This window comes from Carex rostrata, chromosome 5 (genome assembly GCF_964058835.1).
Source record: "Carex rostrata chromosome 5, lpCarRost1.2, whole genome shotgun sequence".
NCBI lineage: Eukaryota > Viridiplantae > Streptophyta > Magnoliopsida > Poales > Cyperaceae > Carex > Carex rostrata.
Window position 1 is genome coordinate 9,720,568 of NC_135922.1, and position 11,928 is coordinate 9,732,495.

At 31.0% G+C, this 11,928-nt stretch overlaps 2 protein-coding genes across 2 annotated transcripts in view; both read left to right on the forward strand.

Moving 5' to 3' along the window:
• LOC144554405 (putative disease resistance RPP13-like protein 3) overlaps positions 1-2,022 on the forward strand; it is a 53,205-nt gene extending 51,183 nt beyond the window's left edge. The window contains exons 5-6 of the mRNA XM_078302727.1: positions 1,817-1,871; positions 2,008-2,022. Of these exons, the coding sequence (XP_078158853.1) occupies positions 1,817-1,871; positions 2,008-2,022 (70 nt within the window). The remainder of the gene's footprint in view (positions 1-1,816; positions 1,872-2,007) is intronic.
• LOC144553971 (disease resistance protein RPP13-like) overlaps positions 1-3,172 on the forward strand; it is an 88,851-nt gene extending 85,679 nt beyond the window's left edge. The window contains exon 4 of the mRNA XM_078302146.1: positions 2,131-3,172. Within this exon, the coding sequence (XP_078158272.1) occupies positions 2,131-3,040 (910 nt within the window). The 3' untranslated portion in view covers positions 3,041-3,172. The remainder of the gene's footprint in view (positions 1-2,130) is intronic.
• Positions 3,173-11,928: the final 8,756 nt, after the last annotated feature.

The following is an 11,928-nucleotide window of genomic DNA, read 5'->3' on the forward strand; positions in this document are numbered from 1 at the left end:
TTTCCCGATTCTTAAATATTATATATTTGAAGAAAAAATTGCATTACAATTTAATTCATGTATTAAGTTATTTTAATTGAAATTAAATTTGCAGAGAAACTAATTATATACAAAATATCTTTTATATGTTTTGAAAAAAGATTAAATACTCTCATGTTATCAATTTTGGTTTTCACACCATTTGCAACAACAACATATTGGTCATTTCCGGATAGGTCTAAATTGGTCAATAAATCTTTGTTGCAAAACATGTGGTCAGTTGGACCATTATCTAAAATTATTTGATTTTTTGAAGAAAGATTTATTGAGTTTAAAGCAATACCACAACATTTTGGGAGATCTTGTTGAGCCAACCGCATAATTAGTAGCTGAATCATTTGCCTCACTTGATCTTGGTTTTCCTGGGAAATTCCAACCGTTTAAATACGTTCTGCACGAATCCCAAAATACACATAATACTGACCCCTACATCACCCCTGAATAGGCACCGGACACGTCGGTCACGCAAAAGTTGAGATATCTCAAAGGATATGCACTCCGTGTCCGGTGCCTATTCAAAATTCGTATCCTTTGAGATATCTCAAACTTTGCGTGATTTTATGGGAAATCCCAACCGTTTAAATACGTTATGCACGAATCCCAAAACACACATAATACTGACCCCTACATCACCCCTGAATAGGCACTGGACACGTCGGTCACGCAAAAGTTGAGATATCTCAGAGGATATGCACTCGCTCTAAATTCGTATCCTCTGAGATATCTCAAACTTTGCGTGACTTTATGGGAAATCCCAACCGTTTAAATACGTTCTGCACGAATCCCAAAACACACATAATACTGACCCCTACATCACCCCTGAATAGGCACCGGACACGTCGGTCACGCAAAAGTTGAGATATCTCAGAGGATATGCACTCACTCTGAATTTGTATCCTCTGAGATATCTCAAACTTTGCGTGACTTTATGGGAAATCCCAACCGTTTAAATACGTTCTGCACGAATCTCAAAACACACATAATACTGACCCCTACATCACCCCTGAATAGGCGAGTGCATATCCTCTGAGATATCTCAACTTTTGCGTGACCGACGTGTCCGGTGACTATTCAGGGGTGATGTAGGGGTTAGTATTATGTGTGTTTTGGGATTTGTGCAGAATGTATTTAAACGGTTGGGATTTCCCATAAAGTCACGCAAAGTTTGAGATATCTCAGAGGATACGAATTCCCGGACACGTCGGTCATGCAAAAGTTGAGATATCTCAGAGGATATGCACTCGGTTGCTCTGACCCGTTTCACCTATTTTCTCATAATCTCTCCCTAAATGGAGGCCTCCATTTTCTGTTTAAAATGTAGATGATGTGTCTCTTTTATTAAACCTTTTTTCTCTTCACTCTTCCCGAGAGTTCTTTTGCCCCTCATTTTTCTTTTGTCGCTGCCTTTTTTCTCTTTCTCGCGATCTCCTTCCCTCTCCATCGTTCTTCTTTTTGGTTGGAGATGAACCAACACCGATCTTGGATGTGGCCAATTTTTTGCAATTTGTGCACCTATCGTGGTGATATTGGCGATTGGTGAGGCTAGAGTTTTGGGATTTTATTGCATAGACTCGATCTTTAGTTTTATGTGGCTGTTGTACACTCATCGCTAATCACTCGGTTATGGATTTGATCAATTTTCTTGCTTGTTGGAGGATCTCAGGTTGGTATGCCATAATTGCTATTATTTAGGTTTGATCGTATATTTCTGGGTTTCTGGTATTTTGCTAGTACTGTCTTTCTGGTATCTGTTATTGGCTTTCTGGTATTTTACTAGCTTTGCTGGCTTTCAGGTTGGCACTGCCCTTTTTCTGGCTTTGCTGGTTTTGCTGGTATTTATGGTACTGAACTTGATAAGAACAGATACTCTTGTTATTTTTCTGGTATGGGTGGTTGTCTTGTGTAGCTCTTGGTGGCCTTCAAGGCACTTGATTTATTTTCTTTAATTGGCTGTCTTGTGTATCTCAGGTTGGTATGCTATAATTGTTGTTAACTAGTAACTCTGTTTTATCTAGTAAATGGTCAATGACGAAAATACCCCTAACGGGTCTGAGGCTTAACTAGTGCTCTAATTATCTTGTTTCTCAACAGGTATTGCGAACTTAGTGGGTCATTGAGTAGTAACAGAAGATCTTTTGAGTTGTTCATAGGCGGTTTGAAATTCGTGGAGACCCTTGATTTCAGTGAACTAAGAGCTCACGGCGACTTGCCTGATGATATATGGAATGTGAAAACACTTAGGCATGTGATGCTAGATTGGAAGAATTATACTGCAGGACCCTCATCATCTGCCGACCTAAAAAATCTGCAAACACTCAAGGGTGTGAAGAGCAGAGAGTCATGGAATGCACAGTTACCTAAACTACCAAATTTGCGTGATTTAGTTATCGAAGTGGAGAACAACTTTTCATGGGATGTAATGGCCAATTTTCTTGATACACTAAATCATCTAACCTATCTTTATTTACGTGGCAGTGAAGTGCCGCAAACAATTGTGGAGATGCAAAGGTTTCCATTTTATCAGCATTTACCATCTCTGACTCTACATGAGGAGTCTTCATCCCCCAACAACAAGTTGTCACCTGAGGTTGGCATGTTTCCCATCCACGTCACAAATCTTAAACTCAAAAATCTCCAGTTCAAGGAAGATCCGCTGCCAGTGCTAGAGAAGCTACGCAACCTCAGGTGGCTCTGGTTGCAAGGAGGAGAAGCGAATCGAAAGATGATCTGTTCTGTTGGAGGCTTCCAACAGCTACATGAGTTGTGGTTTTTTGGCCTAAACAATCTAGAAGAATGGGAGATAAAGGCAGGTGCCATGCCCATACTTAAAGAGGTGAAACTATGGGATTGTAACAAACTAAGGGTGCCTCTCGGGCTTCAATACCTGTCCAATCTAAAAGAACTTGAGGTATCTCGCTGCAGCGAATTAAAAAAGCACAAAGATGAGATCCACAACAACATCTGCAAACATGTTCCGCACATAGATATGATTAGAGCTTGAATCTCTACAGTGCTTTCCTTTATTTTATTTGTGTTAGTTTTTTCGATCCTTTTCGTAGTGCTATCATTTTCTTTTTCTTTTAATTTATTTGTATTTGTATTTGTTGTTTGGTTTTATTCTTGAGTTGTTGAATATGCTTCCAAAACGCAAGACAAATATTAAAGACAGAAGACTATGTATTTTACTTGTAACTGCCAAAATTGTCTTCTTTTCCTTTTAGACGCTTTCAAATCAATGATATGTATTTAGAAGATAAAGATAAAAAAAAAACTCTGTATCATGGTGGTAATTAAGTGTGTTGATTTGCTTAATCTCGAAATTTTAAATTTATAAAGGATATGCATTTCTAAGATAAAAGACAAGAAAAACTTTGTATCAGAATTTCAAATTTTAGTTATTCTAAATCTCGAAATTTCCCTTAATACATTTTTAAAAGTTCTGATTTTAAATTTATATTCAATAAATTAAAAGAAAAATTCTAGCGTACATCAAACTTTTATGTACATATATTAAAAAAAATATTAGAGTGGGGCTATGGTAATAATATGCATAATTAAAGTAATACTAAACAAATGAGATAAGTAGACATGAAAACTTTTTTGATGAATAATTAATCTCTGCATTTTCCTTTTCTTTCAAACTAAAACATGAAAACTTAGATGTTGGACAAGTTTAACAAAAGCAACTCAGTTGGAGATTATTTAGCTTGGGGATGCTTAGTATAACCGCTAGAAGGAATATTGCAAATCACACCCTTCTAATCCTTTTCTCTCTCTGTTTAATTTATTTTTTCCTCTTCGCGATAACTCACCTTGTACCATTCTAACGGCTATAAGCCATTGTACTCTATATACTAATTCATTGTAATTTATGAGAAATACTCAATAAAGCATTCAATTCAATACAATTATCAAATTCTATCGATGAATGTCACAGGGGCTTGACTTCACAACCTCTGCGAAGGTAAAAAAAAAGTTAAAAATTTAGAGGGGCCTCGAAATAAGTTAAATGAACAGGGGAATATCCAGTATTTTCAATTCCTTTCATATTCTTCATCTTTTAAACCCACTCCTATTAATTCTTTTTCTTTTCCAATGAATAACAATTTTTATTGCTAGGCAACAAAGAATATAAAAAAAAATTATTGCTAAGGTCCATTTTTTCCATCTTTTAAAAGGGAGAACCCCCCCCCCCCCCCCCCCCCCCCCAAAAAAAAAAAAAATTCTACTTGCATTCCTCTCCATTAATCTATTGTAATAAAACCTTTCTTCTATATAAATTCATCTTTGCCACCAATACAGGTAAATTTCTTGAACCAACCATTTTTGTTGTCGGTGGGATTGAAGATGGTACAAAATTCAATAGTCTGAAAACAATAATTTTGTAAAATACTTAATAAATAGTAAATAAATTCAAAATATATATATATATATATATTTAATCTCCACGCACATTTTAATATCGAGATCATGTTGAACGATTTTGATCGACTGTTTAGACTTTGAATAATCATATTGTAAGATGTAACTATAGAATGTTGTCAGTGGATCCCTCCTCATGAACAATATGCATATATCAGTTTAAGTGCTTAAGTTTAAAAAACCATAATCACAATAACACCCCTTCACTTATTTCTTGTTGCATAATATGCTAGTTTTTGACGAATACAATATATATTCATATTTAAGACAGATTTAGTAGAGGACAGATGACTAAATCATCTTCATAATTTTTGAAATCTTAATCTCATATATATAAAAAAATTAATTATTTTTCTTTTCTAATATTCATTAGTTCCCTATTTTATCACGTGTAGTCTATAAAAAATAAATTAATATTATTGTGGTCTAATATTATTTTTTTTAATTTAATTGAAATAATAAAAAAACACAAAAAAGAAAAGAAATAATATAGCACAAAATTTTCATATGAAATAAAATAACAAAAGGTTTTATTTTTGTTATGTAATATTCTTCCGAAACTTTTGAATTGTTTTACAACTAATAACTCCATCTCTGCCGAGTAAGCGAAAGGATGAAATTTTAATAAATAAAAAAAAGTTGAACTCTGTGATTTTACCTAGTCTAGTTCCATAATTAAACTTTACACCATAAACCAAATCTCATATACTTAATCCTCAATTGTTTCTTCGGTGCAACCAATTATAATGAACCAAGATCCTCCTTGTTAATCTAAAACTCTCCTCTAGTTTCTTCACTATCACTCTACCAATTTTTATTTGAAATCACTTTCGTCCTACAAAGATAAAAAATATAAAATTTAAGAGAAAGATAGCTTTGAAATTAAAAACAATTCTTATTTGTAATTTTTTAATTAATTTAGTATCAAGTCAAAGTAGTAAAAAAAAAGAGTTTACAACTTAATTTTCATACATTTATTTTTCATTATTTTTGATCGCTTGACTTTATACTAAATTAATTTAAAAGTCTATAAAATTAACATGTAAGTGTATTATTCGTGAAGTAGACGAATTTCAATTGTTCAAATTCATCGTTTGAAGCCGATCCAATTTATCTTAAAAACATGCTAGTTCAACTACATATTTCAAAAGTCTAAAATATTGGCACATCTAAAAAGATATATATTGTGTGCGTATAGATCAATGATGGGATTGTGTATATGTTATTTTTTAGAGCTAAATTGTGAGAGAGAAAAAGAGAAGTGGGAATTTTTGAAGTCTAAAAAGGAATGTGAGTTTTAAAATTTGACTTGAAATTTAGAATTTTGTAGCTTTTTTGTTTAAGAAGGGGTGAAGTTACAAACTCTTTGAGTCATGTTATATGTCCAATTTAGTATTGTGTCCTTGCAATTTCAAACCGATTCGGAATTCATACATCTGAGGTAATATATAAGATATTTATATTTTTAACATCATAGAGAAATAGAGAATAATTAACTACTATTTTATTTTATTTCGTCATATATTGTCTCAATTTGAGATCGTTTTTAGCCGAATTTTTTTTAAATACCATAATTAAAAAAAAATCAAAACACTCTAGATTTGAGGGATTTTCATATTTACCCAGGCCGCACAGCCAATTTACGGCTCATTTATGGGGAGACCCCAGATTGGCTTAGAGGTTCCCAAAACTTAAATATATTCAATATTACATTGCATTTTTTGGACTTTTGGGGACCTCTAAGACAATCTGCGGTCCCCCATAAATGGACTGCAGACTGTCTATACGGCTCGGGTAAATATGAAAATCCTCTAAATCTAGAGTGTTTTGATTTATCTTTTTTTTTTGTGCTACAAATAAAAATTTCGACATTTTTAGTGACCCTTCAAAAGGACTACAGAGAAAGCGAGAGCAATGTTTTATAATCAAATTTCTACATTTAACCAAATAAATACTGTTGGCTTCTCCTCTTAATTTTGATCGACAGTTTACACATCAAGAGGTTTAATTCATAAATTAATTTACAAGTGTAGAGGATTTAGATTTTTGGGTATTCTTAAAAAAAAAAATGCTTTTCATATACTATTGGGGGTGACCAATGATATTTGATATTTTTTATAAAACATGTATATATACTATTGGTTTTTCATTTATCAATATATTTTTTATAACTACATTTTTAAGAACTAAAATCAATAATTTTAAAGTCCGTGGATGATATCATTAAAACTGAAATGGTTTGCAAACTTGAATTAAAAACAAATGAGCTCTCCCATATAGCCTTAAATTAAATTGCACCAAAATTACATTTTAAAGTTCAAATGAATTTAGACCTTAAAGCCCTTCATGATTTAATTTGAGATACCTCAGAAGATAAAATCGTACGTACAGCAATTGCACTTGTATATTCCTAGCTCAAAAGATTTTTAAAATATATTTCTTTTGTCATATTTTTTTTCTGAAAAAATTACAAATTATGCTTATGTTTAAAATAATTATACAAACAAGAACTGGAACTAATCTACAGCGACATCATGTCATCATCTCCATCTAATTTTATCTTAATATTTTTGAATAAATTTTTTTTAAATTTGAATTGTTTCTTTGCAATTCTTTTGGATAATTTTGTATTACGAGAAAAATTCCTAAAAGTATATGTAATTATTTGCCCTTTAATTATAATGAACTAAATATATTCAACCACAAACAAACCTTTTTTTAAAAAAAATAATTTCTCTATGTTTGAGTGCCATTCAATCATTGAAGTCCGTACTGAGATTTAACAAAAACAAAAATCATCATGTGTTTATATGCTATCTGACTGGGACTGGTACAGTTTTAAGTGCCTTAATTATTGGTAGTTGGACGAATTTGCTGCTTTTCTTTTAGAAAAGTAGGATCGGAACATCCAACCGTTCAATATTTTGCATGCCCGAATCTCAATGAAGATCAATAGTTGGATGAGGAAAAACAGTTTCTTGCTTTCCCAAAAGAAAAGCAACCATTTTGATATTGCTTTCACCACTATCTATATATCTCTGCCTTGCTTTAAATGCTTTAAATGGAGCTCTTCATCCCCAGCTTAACATATTGTTTGAGCAAATCCCAAAATAAAATTTCACAATGAGATATCAAGGTAGTGTGATCATTGCTATGTTAATCGCCTTCGTCATCGGTTCCGCACACTTCTCCGAAGCATATGTCGAAAACAGACATTTGGATGTGTGGAACTTCGACAGCGAATTCCAGATGGATTCAAATATACATCGGATGTTGCTCCAAGCGGATAAGTCGCATGTAACCTATGGCGCCGTGAGGAACGCGAACAAGCCGGCGGCCCCCAATGGCAATAAGACACCGGGAGCGCCGTACACTCGCCCGTGCCAGAAAGCTTACCAATGTGGCTAATGACCTAATTTATACATGGTTTATTTATATATATATTTGTGATTTGTGTATCAAACACTTGTATTTGAGAATTTGGTATGGTCAACATATATTAATTTTATTGCATGGGGTGTTAAATTTATTGCATGTAGGAAACAAACTATATATATGTATTGTTTTTATATATCGTGCTAAATATTTTATTTCGTCATATATATATTTTGTCTCAATTTGAGATCGTTTTCACTGACCCTTCGAAAGGACTACAGAGAAAGGGAGAGCAATGTTTTATAATTAAATTTCTACATTTAACCAAATAAATACTGTTGGTGGCTTCTCCTCTTAATTAATTTGGTCCACAGTTTACAAAACAGAGGTTTAATTGATAAATTAATTAACAAGTGTAGATGATTTAGATTTTTGGGTCTTCTAAAAAAAAATGTTTTTCAGAGTTATTGGGGGTGGCCAATGATGTTTGATATTTTGATATAAACATGTAGCTATACTGTTTGATTTTTCATTTATCAATATTTTTTTATAATTTACTTTTTAAGAACTAAAATCAATAAGTAGATAGCAAAGACACAAATTATCTGTGCCATCGATTTTTTCTGATATTGTCCAAGAAAAAAAAACCAAAAACACAAATTTAGATCTGGAATAAATTCTCCATCTCTAATAAGGAATGATAAAAATTTATTCTTGATTCATAAAGGTTCGAAAAATTATTTGTGGTCCAAGTTCTTAGACCTCCGAATCAGAGGCGGAGTCAAGATTTTTAATAGGATAAGGCAAAAATTTAGGGTGAGGTATAATTTTATAATGTTTTGAATAATATTTTAATTTTAAATTCTTCTGAAAAAAGTATAAAAATAGAAGCATAATTTTGAGAAAAAAATTTAAGACGAAACATAATTTAATAATTTTTTGAAATTGTAGCCTCCTCTGGCTCTATATATGTGACTCTAATTTTCTATCTCAATTGGCGGAAATTTATTTTCTAGGTCACGCTTTATTTTCTCTCTTTTCTGCTTAATTTAGAAAAAAATTGATGAAACGTAAAAATTTCTACATCCCATTTATTTTTCAAAAAAGAAATTTAAATTTTAAGTTGGAAATATATGATTATAAAATAAAGTCCGGGTAAATTATGTGCTATGTTCATTCTTCTTTTTTTCCTCCAAGAAACCACTTACATGTACTCTGTTTTTCTTTTCTTTAAATATATGAAACCAGTTACAATTTTCACTTAAACAGATGTATGAATATATACATCTGTTTCGTTTATTATTTATTATAGGCTGATAAATATCATGCTTTAAAGTAATGTAAACTAGTATTTAAAAAATTGAAATACTTTGAACTACTGTTGCATTATTATACTGGCTATTGTTTTTGAATGGTTCAGAACAAAAATAGTAAAAGATTTTCAAAAAAAGTATAAAATTTTGTCTCCAATCATATTTTAATATAGATATCGCCGTGACCACACATAATATGACTGATTGCAGTTAATTATTGTTTACATGTTTAAGTTAGTTTTAAAAAATAATAATAAAATGTATCAAACAAATGTTACAAGATAATTATAATTAAGAAATAATGTTTAAAAACTTATCATGTAAATGTCACATGATATGATTAAGATGGTAAAGACAGCCGCGTCACACAAAAAAATCACATCACGCAACACACGAGTCATCTCACGTGACCGTTTTCTACATTTATCCTACTCTTTTATGAAATATAGATAAAAAATTGAGGAGATAATTGTCACATGAAAATTTGATAAGTACAATGACATCACCCATTCATATATTTCATAAAATTAATTGTTTTTTATTTTGTTTCCTGCGGCAGCCGCATGCAGGAATCCAACATTCGTTGCTGGTAATTTGTTAATGTGACTATGATATCCGTTGACCGCACAGACGTACAATATTCATATTCTTATTTTAAAATAATATCTGTTACGTTATTTTGCTACTCAAATGAAATACATATTTTCCTGAATGTTATCATTAAAATATGTTCTTCATGCTCCCGGTGCATATTGTGCCATGATACATCAGTGATTTCTACAAGGTTCCGTATGAATATATATACATGTATGTTATATAATCAGTGTTGTAAAAAACTTTCTATTACAAACTGTTACTGATTTTTTCTGAGTAATCGGATAATTATTATTGATTATAACCGATTATTTCTAATTATTTCTGATTAATCGCATAATGGTACCTTATCCTTTCGATGAAGGTATACCGCTAGTTTACAACACTGATGTTAACAATTTAACCTTGTTATTATATAACTCGAAAATATTATTTAAAATTACTGACTAATACTTGAAGAAAAATAACAGTCAAATATCTTTTAGAACATCTTGTGTGTGCATATATATATATATATATATATAGAGAGAGAGGGGTTGGCTAAGATCAAAGTGGTAGCTCCTAAGCTTTGGTGTTACCAATTCGTTTTTCAATTTTCAAAGTTCAAAACGTTGATCCGAACCGTTCAAGTTGTTCTCTATATTAAATTGTGCTTGGAGACCAAATTTTATATTTTTCTGAATTTTTTACTATTTATTAAGCCATTTTGAAAATTGTTGATTCAACAGTGACTTAACAAAACAGTAAAATCAGAAGCCACCGTTACATCAGCTGTTTTCAAAGTGATTAGCGTGTTTTTTATAAATTGTTACTATATATATATATTTTTTTTTTCATCTCAGAAGCCATCATGGTCAGCGTGTTTTTTATAAATTGTCACAGCGATATAAAATACATATGTGTTATTTCTAGTGACGAACTAGACATAATTTCAACTGAGTGCAATAATTATTTTTACACAAATAGTGTAATATATCATCCTAATTTTTCATTATTTTTTTTTTAATTTTACTTGTTTATTTGTTTAGAAAATATTTTACATGTGATTTTTAATTACCGTAACTTGCTAAACTCATAATGTTAAGATTAAAAAAAATTCAATTCTAATAATAATATAATGACAAGAGTTCTATAAAGATAATTTAAAATAAGTTGAATCGTAAATCTAACACATATAATGATGAATTTTGTTTATTTATGTAGACACATATAGAGCTGCACAAAAAGTTTGTAGTTCGTGATTCAATTTGAGTTCGATTTGAAAAAAGTTCGCAATTAATTCGATTCGAAATTAATTTGTTTTGAAACAAATCAAACTAGTTTGGTTTGAATCTTATTCAAATCAAACTAGTTTGGTTTGAATCTTATTCAAATCAAACTCAAATTGGAAATAATCGTTTGAAATTGATTTGCAAACTATTTAGTTAACTAATGAATTTTACCATCAATCTTTAATAATGCATGAACTGAACTTATATTAGAGCTCAAAATTATTAATATAATGATAAATTATAATAGAAAAATATTTCAGCAGCATAACATATTAATAATGGAATAAGTTTCATTTGACTAGATTCATATCATGATTTTAATAAATTCAGCAGCGTAAAAGATAATGGAATCTTGAGATGGCTCATAATTCATCAATGCGAATTCGTAAAAGGTAAAAGAAAACCGTGTGAATTTTGTTCTACGCAAAAAAAAAAAACTAATACATAAACTATCGGTATAACTAGAGTTATCAAAATAATTTGTAGTTCGTAATTTGATTGACTTTATTTCAAATAATTTGTAGTTTACAATTAATTTGATTCGAAATTAATTCGTTCTAAAACAAATTAAATCAATTCAATTCGAATCTTATTCAAACTCACACTCAAAATAAGTTAATTTCGATTTGGTTCGATTCGTTTGCAGTCCACTCACCCATAGACTTTATAATTTCCATACGATATTTTACAGTAATCGCATATCAAAATTTACAAATTCTTATTGAAAAAACTTTAAAATCTACCTCAATTTTGTGCGCCAAATGCAGCCAAACCCTCGACTTCACACATTCCCCAAGCCACCAATTCTCTGGAACAAGTTTGCAAAATGCAACTCTACATTGCATTTCTACTTCCAAAAACTCTGATACCGAACTAATTAGTAGATATAGCGAATCAAATATCTCTACAGTATC